Genomic DNA, 20,990 nt, shown 5'->3' with positions numbered 1-20,990 from the left:
TTTTTTTTAAATCAGGTTATTTGATTCTCTGGAGTCTCACTTCTTGAATTCTTTGTATATATTGGCTATTAGCCCTCTATTGGATGTAGGATTGGTAAAGAGACCAAAGTGTGGATGCTTTGGTCCTTCTTAGAAGGAGGAACAAAGTACTCACAGGAGGAAATACAGAGACAAAGTGTGGAGCAGAGACTGAAGGAAAGTCCATTCAGAGACTCTCCCACCTGGGGATCCATCCCATATGCAGTCACCAAATCCAGTCACTATTGTGGATGCCAAGACGTGCTGTTGATAGGAGCCTGGTATAGTTGTTTCCTGAGAGGGCCTGTCAGAGCCAGACAAATATGGATGCGGATGTTCACAGCCAACTATTAGACTGGGAACAGGGTCCCCCATGGAGGAGTTAGAGAAAGGACAGAAGGAGCTGAAGGGGTTTGCAACCCCATAGGAAGAATAATATCAACCAAACAGACCCCCCCAAAGCTCCCAAGAACTAAACCACCAACCAAAAAGTACACATGGAGTGACCGATGACTCTAGCTGCATATGTAGCAGAGGATGGCCTTGGTCCTGTGAAGGCTTGAAGCCTCAGTGTAGAGGAATGCCGGGGCAGGGAGGCGGGAGGGAGTGGGTGGGCGAGTGGGAGAGCACCCTCATAGAAGCAGGGGGTGGGATGGGAATGGGATAGGGGATTTCTGGAGGGGAAACTGGGAAAGGGGATAACATTTGAAATATAAAGAAAATATCCAATAATAGAAAAAAACTTAAATATGTTGCCAAATTACCTACCAATTATCAAAATTGCTATCTCCCATGCCAATAACATACATATGAGATTTCTAATATACATTTGGTAAGACTATAATTTAGTATAGTCTTTCTGAAAAATAGCTTAATATATATCAGTGATCTTCAAAATATATATATTTCATTTGGCCTGATTTCCTCCTTTAAACTTGCTATATTTAGAGGTTATTCTATTAGGAAGCATGCTGCCACATTTTTTGCATCTTTATTTTATTTATTGAAGTGAACGGCACATAAAAATGATCATTTAAAGTAAACAGTTTGGAGGCATTAAATACTCCTGTAGTACTGTATAGCCATTGCTTCTACTTCAGAACTGTTTTTGAGACAGGGTCTCGAGGATCTGGCTGTCCTGGAACTCTCTGTGTACCAGGCAGGCTCCCATCTCACAGAGGTCCCCCTGCCTCTGCCTCTCAAGTGCTGGGATTAAAGGTGTGCAGCACCATGTCTGGCCTTTCAAAATGTTTTGTATCAGCAGGCAAAGGAGCCCTATAGCCATTAAGCAGTCACATGACTGCTACTTATGTGTTTCTGTTTAGCTTGACAGGATTTTACATTTTTTCTTAATTCTCAGCCAAAAGATGTGGTCAGCATTTATACTAGCCAACACTCGTGTGCGCAAGAACTACAAACCAGCGCCAGCTGAAGGAAGGGACAGAGTATCCAGCAAAACAGTGAAAGGTCATATTTGGCCTTAGGAATGGTGTTTGCCAGGATGTAAATGGTGTCCAGAGCATTCACCAGCCTACATCCATTCTTTCTTGTCTCACCTCTCCTTTGTCGAAATGGTTCTTTTCACTCACTGTTCTGGACTGGTTTGTTTTTGTTTTCTATGCTTTTGTTTTGTTTGCGGACCATCTCTCCAGGCACGGGAGAGATGATCTCTGGCTTTGCCAGCTTGACATAGTTCCAGAGCTAGTGAGTCATGAGCAGAGTCCAGCCCCTCCCTAGGACTCTACCCCCAGTGCCTGAGAAAACCTCTCTGATTGGCTTTACATGGGTCATTCCCCATTCCTGTGTCAATCACTGGTGTGGGGGGTGGATGTCTTGAAGAGTCAGTTGGTAACTTGTTCTCTTCCTACAGATGGAAGCTTAACTCTGGCTCCTTTATTTCTGAGAAAGTTCTAGAAGGCATTCTCATAGATTCATGCTCAAGACAGCACTGGCAGTGTCCATGTTTGATGCCTGTTTTACCATAAAGTTCACTAACTTTTATTCCAAATCACTGAGAAATTCTTAGTGATATTCTATAAATTCTACTTATGAATGTGGGTATTTAAGGATTATTTACCCAATTTGAGAGAAAGAAATCACTGTCATTTGAAGAAGTAGGTTTGAGCATGTTAAGTCTGATGTCTAGAGTAGAGAATCTCCATTGATTTTTAAGTTATTTTACAGAATTATTTAAGTTATTCCACTTGCCCCGTATTCACAAATCAAGGCCTAGCCCTCATAGGGTTTTTATTCTACCAGGAAAGATGATATATGAATAACAAAAAGTTTATAATGTAACTTTACGTATTGATAGTAGAAAAATGGATCTTGGAAAGGGTGTGTGTGAGCATGCCAGTCTTGTGCTCATGCTTGTGTTGGGGTCAGAAGAGGCTTTCTGACACGTTTTGTTGAAGGCCTGAGTTGAGAATGTAATGGCTTTGTCATTATTTAGAGAATAGAATTCCAAGGAAAGTGAATAGTAAGTGCAAAGGCTTCAAATCATAATTGTCTTGGAATTGCACCAGAGCTCCAGGAAAAGGAGAAGGAGTAAGGCCAGGTGGGGAAAGATAAGATAGGAACCTCAGGGGCCAATGGACAGGGAGCTGAATTGCTGTGGTTCCTGTTTGGGTAGGTAGACCTGCTTGAATAACTTACTAGACGGTGGCTCTCTCACTGTGAATGCTCTATTGCTTATGGATTCATTACTTTTCTTCTTCTTCTTCTTCTTCTTTTTTTTGGTTCTTTTTTTCGGAGCTGGGGACCGAACCCAGGGCCTTGCGCTTCCTAGGCAAGCGCTCTACCACTGAGCTAAATCTCCAACCCCATCTTATGGATTCGTTACTTTTCTATTGCTGTGATGAAGCACCATGGCCATGGCAACTTAAAGAGAGAGGGTTTATTTGGGGCTTACAGTTACAGAGGGATAAGTTATGCCCATCACAGCAGGGAAGGGTAGCATGGGACTGGAGCTGGAAGCTGAGTGTGAACTGGGATGACACATGGCTTTTGAAACCTTGAAGGCTACCAGCAGTGATGAGTTTTCTCCAGCAAGCGCATACTTCCTAAGCTTCCCCAAGCAGGGTCACCAACTGGGGAGCCTAATATTCAAATGCCTGACAAATGGGGGCGATGGTGAGAAATCTCATTCAAGCCAACACAGTTTACTTTATGAAGAATCAAATCCTTTGTCCTAAAGCTGGTCAGTGGCTGGAGACAAAACAGAAGAGAGAAAGAAGTGTTGGACAACTGAGTGGTATAGAAGCTGTGGCATACATACTTGTGGAGGAAGAGGGGACACAGTTTGTGTCCTTCCTTACTCTGCTGGGGACCAGTGATGAGGATGCAGGCTAGGAACCCTGTGACCCATGGAACAGGAAAGCTAGAGTATGTTGGACCATGTGCTGTGGCCCCCACAGTGGACTGCACTGCTAATTGGGTAATAGGCAAAGGACAGGCAATTAGAAAGCGCTGCAGACCTGGAGACATGCAGAAAAGGGAGACTGGCCAGTGGCTGAAAAAGACAGCCCAGAACAATGTCTGCGGGTCAGACCAGTAATGACACAGCTATATAAATGATGACAAAAGACAGTAAACCCTGCTGGGAGGCTCGCTGCAGGTGTTCTGCCATTTTTAAACTCATTTTCTGTATTTTGAGTGTTTCTTAATAAAAAAGATCTGTGAGATCTTTGATTTTTTGGTTTACTATTAATCATATTATGAATTAGTGTCACTGAGCCTTGTGTCTTTCTCAGACGGTTAGCTATGGTTGAGACCAGCCTTACCAAAGAAGACAGGTGCACACAAGTTCCTGGGCCCTCAGCTTGTTAACCACTGAAAGCATGGCATGTGTTTTCTTCTGTCCACTTTTGTGCACATTCTGTTGTACTTTTTTGTACTATTCTATTGCTGTGAAGAGACACCATGACTAAAGAAACTTATCAGAGCATTTAATTGGGGGCTTCCCTATAGTTTTGGATGGTGAGTCCGTGACCATCCTGGCAGGGGCATGGCAGGGGCAAGCAAACGTAGTGCTAGAGAAGTAGCTGAGAGCTTACTTGCCTGTAAATTGGAGGCAGACAGATTGGGCTTTTGAAATCTCAAAGCCATCCCCAGTGACACAATTTCTCCAATAAGGCCACACCTACTCTTTCCCAAAACAGCCCCACCCACTAGGGATGAAGGATTCAAATATGATGGCCTTTCTCATTCAAAACCCTACAGTCTGCTTTCAGCAGCTGCAGTAGCCTAAGCCTCTGGGATTCTTCAGAGAAAATGTTAGTTCACCCTGGGAAATCACTTGCCACCCTCTTTAGAGAGCAGCTTAATGGTTAGTGCTTGCTCTTCTGTTTGAGAGCCAGTCCTTTCCAAAGCCTTGCTTATATCCCATGCTCTCCTGAGTCTTCTTACTGTTGTCTCCAGGCTGAAGATCCCATCACCTGTAGTAAGATGAGTCAAAGTCAGATGGCAAGAGGAGGTTAGGTACAGGAAGAGGATCTTATGGTAGACTCCCAGAGCTGTCATTTCTGAGCCTAGACCATCTCATTAGCACTTTATAGTCTGTCTGGCAGAATAAGAGGTTGACTCATATGGTCTAGGGCTACCAGGTCTTGTAAATGAAAGCTTGTTGTGGTTGGAGATTTCATCACCTTCTTTGCATCTTTAGGTGTCCGTGTTTGCTTATTTCCACTCAGTGCAAGCTCTTGTATATGACATAAGCAGTCTCTCCCTGCCCATTCTGTTTTCTATCCTTTCCACTAAATTATAGATACATAGCCTTTCCAAAACATAGCAAATATCCTTTTAGAAATTAGATCATTACCAAGCATCCTGTGCAGGGTACGTGCTATTCCTAAAGTACACTGCACATATTGGACAGGGAATTTGTTGCTGTAAAATTATAGAAAATGACTGGTGTCCTGGTTCCTGCAAGTTCCCATTCCCGAGGATCTGTGCATTCTAGCTGTTTCTCTGTTACCTCTTTCACACACCATACCCTTGGCGGTTGTTACCACACCTGAGACTCACATAGCATTCAGCAGGCTGTTCTAGCCTGGCCCCATACCATGCTAGTCTGAAGCATTCTATAGGCTAGCACGGCTTCCTGTCACAAACTCTGTTTACACTCCCAACACCCAGTGAAATCATTACTCAGCAAACTGGAACCCAACACCCAGATTTATGTGTTAAATGCTCAATGTACATTAAATACATCCACACTATTAACATACAACCAATTGGTAATATATAATTGCCCACCTAGACATACAAAGCCCTATACACATCCATCCCTTAAGAATATTCATATCAACCTGTACATGTGCAGAGAGGAATCTTAACATCAGCTTCCATATTCTCTCCACTGCTTCCTCCTCCTCTCCCGTTCCAGTCTCCTCCTCTTCCCTCAAACTTTTCTCCCGTCCATCCTTCCTTCTTATCCAATGATAGGCCTTGTTCTATCTTGTACCTGCCTTCACCTGTATGACATCATCCTACATTTCACCCTTTTTGTCTAATTAAAAATTTTTTCTCTCAAATATAAGCTGAGCACAACTATTATCATTTTGTAATCAAAGGCATAAAATATTCCTAACACCCAGTCCAACATTTTATCAGTTAAACAGAAGAACATTTAGTTATCCATTCCAGCTTAAGAAAGGCTTAAAATCTGTTATATCCTGGTTAGCTTGTATACTATCTGATAACTATCTAATAAAATATGTATTTTCAAAGTTAAACAGCCTGATAGACTATGAGTCTATAATCATTCTTCAATTCTCTCAGAAATCTGAGAATGACCAAATATCTATAAATATAGGAAGCCTAACATGGCTTCCAGAACTGAGAGGTTATAGAGACAAATCTCCATAGCATAGTCCCCTGTTAGCAACATGTGAGTGCAAGTCTTCAGTTTTCTGGCCCAAAATCAACTGACAGACTCTTGAAATGCAGAAACCTTGAAGGGCTGATAATTCTGGCTCAGTAGAGATTATCAGTTTACAGCTATTCTGCAAAAGAGTCCCTTTTTGGATAGTATTATTCTGTAGATGAAATAGGCAGTTTCTGCCCAGTGGCTGCCTAGCCACAAAGTCTTACCTCAGCTGGAGGTAAAGATGCTCAGTTTCTTTGTTAAATCCACCAAAGGGGAACTGTTAGGAGCAGATATGCTCAACAAAAGATAAATAACTTTACATCTCATATTTTGTGGATTTCTGACATTTTTCAAAACCATCTATCTATATAAGGTAATCTGGACTGTTGTCTGTTAACTTATCTTATTATATTATCTTGAAAGCACTCTAACAAACTCAGAGCCATGAATTTGCTATTTGGCCCTTAACTCACATGTGTAATCAACTCAGAAGTTTGTAATGGCATCAATAGAAGGACTGGCTCTCAACCTTGTACTTTAATACTTTTTTTTTTAACAAATAAATTCTATACCAAAGCAAAGATAAGATTTTAGCTTAGTTACCAAATGAGATTATGGCTGTACAACTCAATCTAGCTAATTCCTCCCTGTTAAATTATGACCAATTGTAAATTCCTCATAAAACCAACCTTAGAATAACTGCTTTCAGCCCCTCAAAAGTCCAGGGAATCAGGGCGATGACTCTTCAATAACTTCTTCAAGCTGTATGTGGGCATTGAGATATCTTTGGGAGGTTTAGGGGGTAGATAAAATGGAGCAATGTTGTAGCCTAATGTGCCTCTCTTGAGTGGACCCAGCTGAAAGTCCTTGAGATCAGGAATCCAAAGTAGGTACATTCTGCAAAATATAGTTCTCAAGACAAAAGTTTAGAATTGAGATATCTTTTTGTTTGATTCTCTTGAATCTAGTTTTTCAGGTGGTCTCCCTCTATCAAATCTGATCAATATGACTCTGGAAAGTGTCCTGAGCCTAATCACTCTTTTTAAAAATACAAAGACAAAACCTTTCTCACAAAATACTGTGTTCCTTAGTCTGTAACCAGAAAAGCTTGTATCTTGCACTCTCTCCCAGAGGAATAATATAACCATTAAACTCAAAGTCACACCCATTATGAAGATTAGACAATTTTAAAAAAGGAAGTAAGCTAAACAATAGTGTTAACCAATGAGCCTGTTAGGCTTTTCTAATCTGTCATATCAGGAAATTAACCCAACATTCCCATGGAGCCCATGTTAAGAGAATCTGAGATTCCTGTTGTAAATATCAAAAATAACCACAAACCCTCACTAGCCAGCATCAACGAGTCATATGGCCTTTAGTGGGGTAATTCATAAAACAAATTAAACGCCTTCTATCAATTCTAATATCAATAAGCAACTTATCAAACCAGGACTATAGCCCAAAATATATCCATCTGTCAAGCTCTCTACCCGGAGCCTCAGATTTTTATTTAACCTAGTAACTTGTAAATATCACAATATTCTACTTGGAGTCAGTGACTAATTTTTCTCTATCTAAGTGCCGAACCGTGGATGAAAGTCCCCACATGATTCGGGCAATCTCTGTACACTCCTCTCCTTAAAAATAAACTTAATCACCTTCTAATAATACCTGCCACCAAGAAGTAGCTTGTCTAACTAGGATTTTAACCCAAAATTCCTGTGGAGCCCATATTAGAAGGAATATGAGTATCCTGAAAGACTTTCTTTTCTTTTCTTTTTTTTTTTTTTTTCTTTTTTTCGGAGCTGGGGACCGAACCCAGGGCCTTGCACTTGCTAGGCAAGCGCTCTACCACTGAGCTAAATCCCCAACCCCCTGAAAGACTTTCTAAACAACTTTATAAAAAAGCAGCTTTTAATCTCTAACTGAGCTGACACTACTTGTCACACATAGCAGGGGACCTACAAGGCTTTTTTTTTTTGTTTAAAATCCCCACCCCCAACAAACTTGAGACATCATGAGACTCAACATGGTGCTGACCTCCTATTACTTAGGAAAAAAAAAACTTTCTCTCAACTCTTAGGATTACTAGTGGATTCTTGCCCACTCTGTTGGTTTGCCACCTGTTACTGTTTAGAAATGATAAAGCCACTATTTTATGTATCATTTGTGTTAACTTCTCTTCAGAGTTGAAAAGTTGTGTTTTCAAGTTTAAAGAATAGTGTATCCAATGTGTAGACTGTATAGTTGCTAATTTCTTGTATAGTAGTCCAGCTTTGAAACAGTTTTGTTTCTTTACAAAACAGTGGGAAGCATGTTTTCTTCTTTTAGCCTTTTTTTGGGGATTACATATTTAATAAACCTATTATGAAAATTTGAATAATATGAGTGAGCTTGAGTAGTGTAAAATCCCTTTTAAAATTCTGCAGTCCTTTGTCCATGGCTGGTATTTGGGCAAGCTTGCTCTCTTGCTTGTGCATGTTCTCCTCTATCTCTTGCTTTCAGTTGTGAGCGCCCATACACATACGTATGAACACATGCACACAGTTTTACATGAGTTATCATATGTGGTCTAATGCTGTGTTTTCATGAAGACACTGTAAACATTCGTACATACCAGGATGGGAAGACTTACATTGTCCTTACGTTGCTGTATTGTGTTTTACTGGGCTCCTATAACAAACTGTTCACTACTACTGTAAGCAATTAATGCTGCTCAAATTGCCCCGCCAGCACTGCTGTGAGTTCCCTGCTACACGCCCCAATGTTCTGAATTCCCGAAAGTCAGTGCCCCCCCCCCCCTTATAGTTAAATATGCCTTAAACAGCTCAATGGCTGGGCCACTCCCAAGCCTCCATGTTGCTAATGCCTCCCCTCCAATACTCCTGAGTTACTACTTACTAAAACCTATATTCCATCTTTGCTACCCTAGACCCAGTGACCCAGTGGGGCTGCTCTTCCTTGGCTCTTATATGATTTGGCTTGCTCTCCTGCAGCTCTCAAGTGTGGATCTTATTCCTTTCCCAGCATGATGATTCTCTTCCTTTTCTTGGTCCCCTTGCCTGTGAATTCTAAATTCCCTCCTTTGTCTTCCTGCCCAGCCATTGGCAACTTTATTTACCCATCAGAACCAACTGGGGACAGGGATCCTTAGAGTCTTACATGCGGGATTCTCGTACAATTTTGGGAATCCAGTTAACATAATACAAATGTTAAGCCAAATCCACAACACTGTAGGATGTGATTTTTATACTCCTACACAGTCAGCAGATTGTATGCCTAGGAGTGGCTCCCAGTGAACAGACAAGGGTTTTTGTTTACTTTTGTAAGGGGTACAACAGAGGTCACTAATTTAGGCTGATAATAAAGCAAGAACATCATTATAATTTTCTAGAGGTAAAGACAGTCCTTTGGGGGAAGGACTGTTAATTGAATTTTACAGAAAAGCCACCCTTTTAACCTGTTCAGAAAGAAGGTCATTTCAATTGCACACTGTCTCTGATACCCTTTTAGAATATGGAGTCTGGGAGATGATTCAGTGGATAAAGCACCTTCTCCACAAATTCAAGGACTGGAGTGCAGATCCCTAGAACCTATGTAAAAGCCGTGTAGTCTTGGGGCCTTGTGGATTCCCAGAGCAAGCTTGCTTGCTACACTAGGCAGCATCAGGGAAGGGATCAGCAGGCCTGGTCCAGTGAGAGGCTCTGCCTTAATAACTATGTGGGGAATAACTTCAGGTGTCCACAAATGTGGACTAATGTGCATGTGCAGCTGCAAATATGGGAACACTCGTACATACATATCTACACATTACACTTGTAAACATGAAAAAATGTAAAATAAAATAGCTACTTTCTAGGCTTTTCTCCCCTTCTGGATTTAAAATGAATCTATAGCTTGTGCCATATAAACTACAGTGGTGATGCTTGCATGCGCTCTCTCTCTGTCTCTCTCTTTCTCTCTCTCTCAGCAAAATGAAACAGAGTACATTTTTAGGTGTGCTTCCTTGCATCCTTTCATGGCTTATTGCAAGTGTGGACCCAATGAACTGAGCAGTAGGGAGCCCAGCCATGTGGGGTCCAAGCTGAAATGAACTGCCCTCTCTAACCCTCCTTTCTACAGGCAGTGACAATGTACCTGCCTCCTGTTGTTGCTGGAGGGTTAATTGAGTCATGCTATGCAGAGCTGTTTTGCAGGCTATTATTATGTGATTAATAATAGTTATTTGACACAGACATTATTTGGCCTTCCCCACCTTCTTCACCACTTTTCTGTCTCCTTAGCTGTTGAGAGTGATGGGTAAGAAGTGACCTTTTAGGTCTTGCTTTACCTATTCTATTTCTGTCTCCAACTTCCCATTATGTGTAAACTGGTCCCAGTTCAGTTTAAAGCAATATACAAGAATGATTGGCTTAGAATGTTTAATGAGATCTCTGTGAGCTTTTCTTCCCTCTTTCCTCCTCCTCCTCCTCCTCCTCCTCCTCCTCCTCCTCCTCCTCCTCCTCCTCTTCCTCCTCCTCCTCTTCTTCCTCCTCTTCTTCTTCTGATGGGGATGGGTTTGAGACAGGGTTTCTCTATGTAGCCCTGGCTCTCCTAGAACTCTCTGTAGACCAGGCTGACCTTGAGCTCAAGAGTTGCTCTGCTCTGCCTCCTGCATGCTGGGATTGAAGGCATGAACCATCACTGCCTGGCTTCCGTGAGCTTTTCAGTGGGTACTAGTGTTTATTTCATATTTTATTCAGCTGCCTGTGTACAAAGGTGTTTTTGTCGATAATAAGAGAAAACTAGATATAAGTGGATAAAAGGAATTTCCCTTTTCTGTATAAAGAGGTCCTGCCTGTCCGGAGTGTGATAATCTGTTCTGTAATGTTGGCTGTCCAGGCTTCCTGCCTCTCTGCTGTGTCATCCTCACTGAGGCAGATTTGTGCTCAGAGTGTCAGAATACCCACAGCCACTCAGATGGAGTGATGCCCATGTATCCAGAGGCATCAAAAAGCTGCTTCTTCTTCTGTCTATTCAAGAACTACTAGTGTTTCCCTAGTACTTCTGTCAGGCTTCACCTGTGTAGATAGTCAGCACTGTCACAGGCTTTGGCCTTGGCTTTCACCAGCAAAGGTTATGTTGCCATCATAATGGTTCAGTTACATCAGGCTCACTCCTCATGGGTGGGGTATATGTCAGCCTTTCCAGTGGCTACAGCTCTGTGAAGGAGTAAAGCAATTCTCTGTTAGGAAGAGTGAGGGGCCAATTGAGGGGCGGGCAGGTGGGTGAAGGAACTGGGGAGAACCAGTAGTGTCAGCTCCAGGCAGCTCTAATGTTTTTGTCTGAAGTGCTGGGGAGAACCCTTATGGAAATGAATTTCCAATTATGACAAGTGTACATACGTACATACATATGGGAGCATTTTAAAAAATTTAGTGTAATTAGTATGTAACTAAGGAAATAGTAAAATATGACTGTAATGTATGGAAGAAACAGAACTCTCAAAGAAGCCAAAAGATGTTTATTTCCTGAAAATAAGACTGTGTTGTAGCCTGGTGTGGTGGTATATGCTTTAATCTTAGCACTCAGGAGGCAGAGGAAGGTGGATCTCTGTGAGTTCGAGGCCAACCTGGTCTAAATCCTGGACAGCTAGGGCTACAGAGAGAAACCCTGTCTCAGGGAACAAAAAGATTATGTATTGTGTAATTTTGGTCCCAACATGTCTTCATTCCTAATGGCCCAGTAGAAGAACTAGGGCCTGAGGTACATGTCTATTTTCTCTTGGCCTTGGATGCACTTAACCTTGCCCTTTGTATAGCAGTGCAAGCTCCTTAGAGCATGGCACCAAAAGCCTGCTTTGACTAGGTGTCTTCAAACAGTGCGTGGTCTACAGGGCTTGTTTTGTTACCATGCATTATAAATCACATATATGCAGGGCTTATTCTTTTATATGCATTAATATTTTATTTTGTTATTACTTCGTGTGTGTGTGTGTGTGTGTGTGTGTGTGTGTGTGTGTGTGCAGGTGCCTACAGAGGGGAGTCATATCTCACAGAGCTAGAGCTATAGGAGGTTGTAAGTCACCCAGTGTGAGTGTTAGGAACCAAACTCGAGTTCTTTGCAAGAACAGCAAGTACTTTTAACCTCTGAGCCATTTCTCTATCCCCTAGTAAAACCTATTTTAAAAAGCTCGTGTGCCTAGCATCTGACTTGGCTTCACATAAATGCTATTGATGAAATAGATTACGATTTTATGGGGTGACTGTGAAGGAAGAACAAAAGGATGGAAGGACTGAGGGATGATGGAGGAGTGAGGCTTGCTCGAGGCCTAGTGGGTAAAGGCACCTGCTGCCAAGCTTGGTAACTAGGAGTGTGCTTGGGGCCTGTAGGATGGAGGCAGAGAACCAACTCCAGCACGTTGTCCTTCGACCTTCATTTTGTATTCTAACATGTAAGTGCTCCCCTTCCCCGAGTAAGTGGAAGTGTGATTTAAAAAAGGAGACATGGCAACTAAATTGGCAGCAAAAGGAAAGGAGGACTTGGGACAGGATGGACAGTGACACGATGGTAGCTTTGAGACTTGATCCATGGGCCAGTAGGGTTGAAGAGTTGTTGGGGTTAGCGTTGAAGAGTGGGCAGGAAAGATAAGAAATGGCAGGGAGTAGGAGAAGGAATCACTTGAAACCGAGGCTTAGGAGGTGGGTAGTAATCACCTGGTCCAGGCTCTGGCTGTGGGTGTGGGTGGTAGGAGTGGAGTGTCTGACAGCTTCATTAGGACTGAGGAAGCCAGGCATCATCAGTGTACATGTTGAAATCACCTGCAGTGAAACAGGGGTCCAGGCCCTACAGTCACTGGAGAGTGTACGGGAGTGTAAGACACAGAGTACCACTCCAGCTGGGGATGGGGTGGTCATTGTTCTGTGATGGATGGCGTGATGAACAGCAAAGGAACCTTTTGTAAATGTGAGAAGAGAAGGACCAGAATGGCCTAGAAATCGTTATGCATGTATGTGTGTGCACATGCACACATGCATGTGTATGAGTGTGTGTGTGTGTGTGTGTGTGTATGTGTGTGTGTATGCATGCATGCACGCACACGTGTGTGTGCTGGGATTTCAGGGGGTTGTGTTTGTAGTGCCACATGAGTGTAGGTGGAGGGTAAAGGCCTTGTCTGTGGCTGTAAGAGAAATGTCTGAAGGGATTGCCAGGCTTCAGGCAGAGCTGAAGGAAGAACACTGTTAAAAATATGGTGGAAGAGAGGAAAGGAGATTTGCTGAGTTTTACTGGATATTGTAGGTGGGCGGGCTGTGTTAGGGACCTGTAGTCTATGGTAGCCAAATGAGGGAGAGGGAATGGTGTTTCACAAAGAACTAGGAGGAAGTCCTATTCCATTGGGTGGAAGGGATTAAAAGGAACCAGAACTGTTCTGAGTACATTATTAGTTGATACTGAATGACTTAGGAAGTGATTGCATATCCAATATGTCTAGTGTCTACAAGTGGACGAGGTTGGAAGTATTTTACTATTGAGGATTTTGCTGAAATATGAAGTCTCATGTGTTACAAAGAATATGTGTGAAACAAACATTCGTCTTCTGGTTCTTAAAGCTTCATAGAAATTGCATAAGTGTCTGAGACTGAAAACGCTATGGGGGGAAAGAGATGAGAAGCAGCAGGGAGGACTGAGATGCATAGCAGAGTAACGTTGAGAGGTGGGGTTTGTTTTGGATCCGACTTTGACACCAGCAACTCAAGAACTTGTTGTTGGCATTTGAAACTGTGGGACAGAACCCAGACTAAGAGTAAGAGTTAGGGCCAGATTTGAGCTACTTTGTGTGCTGAGCTCAAGGCTGAATCTGTGGAAGGCACGGGCTCATTAAGAATGTTGTATGCTGGTTTTCTTTGTGAGATTCTTTGGAACTGTTGAGATCAGAACTTTGTGTTTTAGTTACTTTGAGAGATAAAGGGAACTGGTAGCTCAGAGGGGATATTTTGTTTTTGGAATAGGGTCTCACTATGCAGTCTTGGTTGGCCTGAACTTGCTGTATAGACCAGGCTGGGCTCAAACTGAGAAACATTAGTCTCTGCCTCCTTGGATCAAAGGCATGTGGAACCACCCCTGGTACATATTTTAATTTTTGAAATGTGAATTTTTGGTTGTATTAACTCATTTGTGCCAAAGTTGGGGTCATGGCTCCAGGGGTAAAGTGTTTGCTGCACAATTTTTGAGGGGTTCTCAGAACTCACATAAAGCTGAGAGATGAGAGGCAGAGAAGACAGTCTGTGTGGGCCAGCCATCCTGGGATAGCCATCAGTGACCAACCAAGAGACCGTGTCTCAAGGCAGAAGGCAAGGACTGACAGTTGTGGTTATCCTATGACCTCCACACGTAAGTGTTGGACATAGCAGTCATAGTATCTCTCTGTAAATAAGTGTGGCAGTAATTCATCATTCTCACTGTCAAGCAATTTACTTATTAAAAGTAAAAGAGAAATTGATATCAATTCATTTGAAAATAATATAGTAGGAAGCTTAGAAGCTTTGCTTTTTATTTTGAGGGGGGGGGGTGGACCAGATTTCTTTCTTTCTAATATATTTCCTAAATAAACCTAGTGTATAAATATGAACTAATTTTATAAAATGAATATTCACAATAGTTTAAGGGATGAACAAATGCTTATGTTGCTATTATTTTGAAAATAATTAGAATTTAATAGTTGTAGAGTAGGTCTTATTATTTATTCTGTATTTAGATGAGATTGAGTATGTTTGGGATGTTATGGCTGTGGACTTATTTTGTATTTACGGTAGAAGCCATCATCCTGTCTTCTTAGTTGGGAATAATTTTGACCACTATTGTAAAAAGTTTTGCTCTGATTTTACAAATGAGGCACTTTCTTGTTTGCTGTGATCTTCAGGAATGCTTTTGTTTACTCCTAGGAAGGGGTTTGGTTATCCCCCGCATGCCCGAGTTCTGCTGGTGTGCCAGCCGGATGCACACCTGACAGCAGCAGGGCGTAGCCAGGCTGCGGTCCCTTCCTGCTAGCTGACTTGGGGAGAAAAACAGGGCTTAGATAAAGGGCTGAGCCTCCTTCTCTTGCTCCTTCCGGTACCGGGTGATCCCATCTTGCCCACACCTGTTGTAGGCCTAGATCACTTTATGCTCCTAAATCTGAGTTTAAGGTTTGCTTTCCATTGCATAAATTTATATTTCTACTTACATAAGGATTTTGTGTTTGTATATAGGAAGTGCAGGAAACATAGTAGTCTTTAGTGTTACATTTTTGTTCTTTTGAGACAAAGTCTCAATTTGTATCCCAGACTGGCCTAGAATTCACTATGTACTTCAGACTGGCTTTGAACTTGTGGCGATCCTCTTGTCTCATGTTCCTAAACACTGGAGTTATATGCATCATCCTTCACACACAGCTAGTATAGGAAACATCTTAAGAGTCTTTATATAAAACTCATTTTTCAGGAATGGAGTTTTCTTATAATAATGATAGCTTAGATGTGTTTGTTGATTAACCATGGAAGTGCAGTCATTGCTCTGAGACCTCCTGTTCTGTGTCTGTGAGGCTGCTGAGTCTGGAGAGGCTTCCTGGGGCAGAGTTTGTTGTCTCTCCTGGATAAGCTCCTGATGTTTGCCCACGCTGACAGACACTTTACAGCACTTTATGGCGGGAGGAGGAACTCGGATGGAGCAGATGATGTCACGAGGAGTCCTTCCCACTCAGGCTAGGACAGTCACTGTTGACAGAAAGTTTGTATCAGGGTGCAGCTGTGCGTGGCATTTTTCTACCATGAAGAAAAGAGGGCACTAACCTAGGTAATTACTTAAATATGAAATCAGAATCATATCATCCTCTAAGGCTGATGTGATTGGTCAATAAAGCCAGTCATACGAGGCTTATCACCAGTGACACACATTTCTGACAAAAACTTCAACCTGTGTCTGCCTAGTTTATTGTTAATTATTTATTATTTTACTCACCCCCTCCCCCGTGTGTGCATATGGTGTATTTGTATATGATCCTGTGTGTGGATGTACCCTTCTGTCCATGCCCAGAGGCTGACATTTGGTGTTTTTTTCCCCATTGTTCTCCATTTTCTTAAGAGAGAGTCCCTCACTTAACTGGAGCTTGCTGATGCAGCTAGACTGGCCACAGGCCCCTAGATCTGACTGACTTACCCAAAAGGGCTAAGGTTACAGGTGTGTGCTTCATCCGGCTTTTCCATAGGTGCTGGGGATCTGAACTCAGCCCTTAGTATTGTGGGAAATCACTCACTGAGTTACCATCATGGCCTCCAGTTTTCTTCTTGCCAAGTGTTTCTAAATGGTTGTTTGGTTTAGTAAGTCACCTTGAATTCTTCACTTGTCTTTTTTCACAAGTCTCTGGTTTTGATCATCTGACTTTCAATAACATTATCCAGGAAATTGGATTGAAATAGAAAGTGTACCCAGATACTAAGTGGCTCTTAGCTCTGGGGTGTGGTTGAAGGAGGCTGAGTCCTGAGAGGGCTGAAGGCTTCCCTTCATTTGGTATTACAGCGATCTGCTGGAGCAAGTTCTCATGAAACTCTGGGATGACTGTTCTTACTGGGGAGTGATAGAATTGCCGTTGAGAAGGATTATGTGTAGAGAGATGGAAGGCAAATTGGCCCGGTTTCACGGTATGCGTGCTGGCAGGATTTACTGTTGAGTTGGTATTAAGTACTGTTTAGAATGGGATGGTCTCATTAAGTGTATGAATTTCTGAGTCATTGAATTTGATGGCTTCATACATAGGTGAGGTTGTGTTATTTCTTCCTGGTAAGAGAGCTTTGCCAGAAGCTAAGTAATTATAAAAAACAACTAACATTTATATGATGCCAACTGATATCTGCACATGCTTATTTTCTTGTCACCATTGCCCTGCAGTATAGGGACCATTGTTAGTTCTGGTCTTCACATGAAATTGAAGACAGTGTTTACTGCATTTGTCTCCTGCGCTTGAAGGCAGACAGTCCACTCCAAAGGTTTTGCCCTTTGCTTTTTCTGTTGACTTCCTAGGAGAAGTGGAGAAAGAGCCGTCATTATAAGGTTTAGTGAAGGAGTGCACTGAGGGATGATGGGAAAGTACTGCAGTGGCCTGGCTGCTGGTGTTGAAGTAGTGTGAGTAACAAAGGTGCTTCAGAAGCTTAGAAGTGACCTCAAGCTCTGCAGGGCTGCCTGGCGTTTGACTCCCTGTGGTTTTTCCGAAGTCCTCGGCTGAGGTGAATGGTGGTAATAAGATGGAAAGGAAGCTTCCTCGTCAGAGCTGGAGGGTCAGCATGGTCTCCACCTGACCCTGTCCTCTCTCTCCTCCCCCTCCCTTTTCCTCAGCGGCTCCTCTCCCCCCACTGTTGTTCACTCTGCTCTGCCTTCTTTGTGCACTTCCTGTTCTTTTTCTGCACATCCCCAGGGGGTCATTTATTTCTTCTAAATTCCTGATCCACCTTCTAGTTTTGCTTTGAAGTCAGAAGCTCAGGCATGAATTCTACCTACGTAGGCCCTGACTTCCTAACTTGTTAGTTTGGACAGTGAATGGGGAGATCTTCATTTAAGGGTGCTCCTCACCCCCCACACTGCTCCATCAACTTCACACGGTTGTAGGGAGAGTAGAATAGAATAACTCATGAAATATCTTGTAAAGCATAAAGTAGACCATAAATTTATGCATTATTGATATCCTAACCTGCCTGTACGGGGTTGTCTATTCCTTGTTTTGGTGCTCAGCGTGGTCTTCAGCCTTGGTACCCTGCTGTTGTTGGTCATGTTTACCTGTATATCTTGATGGCCTTGGCTCTTAATTTCTAAGCACTAGGAAAACAATCACTTGATCATTGATAGGGCACAATAAGTAAATGAATTAGCCAAAAAAGTCCACCTAAACAGAGTCTGCGGTTATAGTAGTCCCTCAGCCCTGAGCAAACCCTTCCTTTATATCTCTGTGCTTCTTACCATTAGCCTTGCTAAAAATACTTTTTTTTTTTCCCTTCAGGATGCTAAACTCCAGTCCCTCCTCTAACACCTATCTTTACTCTGTATTCTCTGGATCTTGGTCTAGATGTGTAAAACATTTGATGTTCAGACTTTGCTCATTCAGTTAACAAATGGGTACCCTATACCTAGGTTATTTCCTAGGATAGAAGGGGCAGCAGTCAACAGTGCAGGTGGAATTCCTACCCTCATGCCATTTCTGTTCTAGTGAGGGTCACAAAAGATACAGATGTAACTGAGTAAGTTGGTATTTTGGCCCATTTTAATGCTGTCTTTGATGAGGACTCCCAGGACAGTGAGGAGTCCTCGGTTGGTATAGATAAATGGATTGTGTTAACTAGTGCTCTGGTTTACTATGTGTTGGACGACCTTGAAGTTATATCTATTTGTCCTGCCACTGAGAACTTTAAGCTCTTATCAACAAGAAAGACTCTGATTGGTTGAGGGAGAAAGGTGGCTGCCTGCTATCTGGATTTTTGGCTTCAGGTAAGCATTGGGATTTATATGGAAGCCCCTCAAAGTTCTTGAGGCCTGTCTTTGTTCTGGTTGCTGGTATTTTGAATGTCTTGGAGGGAATAGGGATGAAGGGGTAAGGTGGTGGGAGAGTACTGATCATTTAGTAACTCTCTGGGTTGCACTGATGCCCAGCTAAGGAGCTATTTGTTCCTTATGGCTCCCTGAGTCTGAAGCCCTTTCACTCTGAGGAATAAGGCAGTAGATGGGATGAAAAGTACAGAGCGACTCTTGGGACGTTTGTGGATTTGAGGTATTAGTGAGCAATCCCATTTCTGAAGGATGAGGCCAAACCAGCTATAGGATGATCTGGGCGTCGAGCCAGATGATAAGGGGGGCCCATACATATTTGGGGACTTTGAGGACTGGAAAGATGTCATGGTGGGTAGAGTATAGGGCCTGAGGGGACAATGGTGTGCCATGGAGGTGGTTATTAGGGATAATTGTTCAGCAGAGATGTAGACAGACTGGCAGTAGGGTGGCGTGTTTCAGTTGACAGTGAGAGGTGATTAGGCCACCCATGCTTAGTCCTCTACAGAAAGGGCATTTAATGACAGACTTGCTACTGAATTTGAACTGTAGTTAAAACATGGACAGTCCTTCCTGCCAGTCTGTCTTTGCCTCCCCTGTGTGACTTCTACCGACTTTTCACCCTGTCCTGGGGCATGTCATACAGCTTCATTCCCCAGGGCTTGCTGGATTCTTGACTGAATCAGGTCTCTGTTAGATACAGTCCCTGATCTCACAGAACCTACAGTCCCATTCATACATCACTATATCTCTGATTCTAGAAGAAAATTTTACTGATATTTTCTTAAAACAATTGAATAAAAGAAACGCTGTACAAAATGATAATGATAAGATAATGACTACCACTTATATACCTACAAGCAGGAAATCCTGAGGCCATTAGAACATAAATGTCATGTTGCAACAGGCAGATTCTGAATAAAGCTGTCAAGGTTTCCTGGAAAGACTATGTTGCTCCTAAGAATGATAGTAGTTAGAGAGGAGGATGTAGTTCACTTTGTAGAGCTTGCTTAGAATGTGTGAGACAATCACACTTCCACTAGATAGTTCAGGTCAGCTTGGCTTATAGACCTTGTCTCTAAATAAATCAACAGGCAAGTAAGTAAGTCCATGGACAAACAAATGATAGTGTTCTTGGCGGTTGATGATATTAATTTCACTGTTGCCTGTACTCACCCAGGTAAAATCTAGGAATCTCTGTTTGGTGATGTTTTATTTGGGCTGTAAAAATAATATGAAATTGACAGATCATGTGAGTTTGATAAACATCTTATGTGCTAAAGAACATGTAATAATTCTTACACAAAGGGGCTTTATATGGTAACCAAAGGAAGTCAGTCTGTAAATCCATGCTGACTGTCACTGCTAGCTGTATGGACTTGAGCAGCATGCCTCATTGATTTACAGTATTAGTTAGGACTGCAAACACAGGCAACACTATTCTGCTACACATTGAATGGCAGCATTGGTTTCTTCTCTTGAGTAATATTTAGAATTTTGAGAATGTTTCTAATTTCCTGTAGATATATAATTCTAAAGCATTAATGCCAATGGCAGGACCTTGCAAAGGGCACAAGCAACATCATGAGCTTAGAGGAATGGACAAAGGCTTGTTGAAAGTGGACAGCCTCTCTCATGAGTGTTTTTGTTTTGTTTTGTTTTGTTTTGCTTTTTTGGCTTGGGCTGATCAGGTCCTTAGAAAGAAGGACCCCCAGTGGGAATGGTAAGGGTACCACCCCCTCTCTGGCATGTAGTCCCTGCTCATAGCAGAACTCTGTGTCATGACAGGAACACATGATCCACAGTATCGAGGCAGAGTGAGGGCCGGGCACCTAGGTGAGTAGGGGAAGGGTACACGTGGCTGCAGGGATGTGTTGGGAGTGCACACTAGGTCACTTGGCCTGCACTGTGGTAGTGGTGGGGAGGAGGGGCTGGTCTCTGTAAGACCTCCACAAGTTGCTTTTCACAAGTCCACTGAACGTCTCCTCTTTGAGACCCCTGTCAAAGCTGCTTCTTTGCCTCCATGTCTCCTTCTCCCCAAAGAAAACTCCCTAGACCCATCCACTTCCTCCAAGCTTTTAGCTGGTCTGTGAGGGCGGTTCCCTCATGAGGTCTGACCTTCTTGGGTGGGCCTTACAGTTTTCTGGACATCGTGTGTGAGTGCCCACAGTGCAGGTCAGAGCTCTCTTGGGTGAATAGCCAAAGGAGAACACTATTTCGTTTTGTCTCATGGGGGAGTAAGACTAGCTTTATTTTCTTTCACTTCTGAAAATGTTTGCGAATCCTAATAATGTCGCAAATGCAAACTTCTCTTTTCAGATAACGTGGATGCAAGCGATCTTAAGCAGTTTTTTGAGACCAACTATTCTCAGATATATTTCATCTTCTATGAAAATTTTATAACACTGGAAAATAGTTTGAAGTTAAAAGGTAAGCATTTCTACAGCTCTTTTTTGAGCACTCAGGAAATTTCGGAAGTTATGTTGTCATGAGCTACAAGTTCTGCATTTTTAAGTTTTCTTTCTTCCCAGGCTTTGAGCTATCATTCCAGTGGACT

The 20,990-nt window shown here is 42.5% G+C and overlaps 1 protein-coding gene across 13 annotated transcripts in view; it reads left to right on the top strand.

Annotated features, from left to right (window-relative positions):
- The window catches only part of Ralgapa2 (Ral GTPase activating protein catalytic subunit alpha 2), a 280,066-nt gene that overhangs the window by 12,587 nt on the left and 246,489 nt on the right, over positions 1–20,990 (top strand). For 10 of the 13 annotated variants that reach the window (XR_005502529.2, XR_005502528.2, XR_005502527.2 and 7 more), the window contains exons 2-3: positions 20,222–20,269; positions 20,753–20,863. Coding sequence is in view for 9 of the 13 variants with exons in the window: in XM_063283347.1 (XP_063139417.1) it covers positions 20,222–20,269; positions 20,753–20,863 (159 nt within the window). In the remaining 4 variants the exon portion in view is untranslated. Of the gene's footprint in view, positions 1–698; positions 14,258–20,221; positions 20,270–20,752; positions 20,864–20,990 lie in introns of those variants that run through there. The other 3 variants (XM_063283348.1, NM_001421313.1, XM_063283350.1) reach the window with 2 other exon arrangements.

The sequence above is a fragment of the Rattus norvegicus genome, chromosome 3 (genome assembly GCF_036323735.1).
Source record: "Rattus norvegicus strain BN/NHsdMcwi chromosome 3, GRCr8, whole genome shotgun sequence".
NCBI classification, from domain to species: domain Eukaryota; kingdom Metazoa; phylum Chordata; class Mammalia; order Rodentia; family Muridae; genus Rattus; species Rattus norvegicus.
The sequence above is the reverse complement of the archived record's forward strand: the minus strand, read 5'-3'. Positions and strand labels throughout refer to the sequence as shown.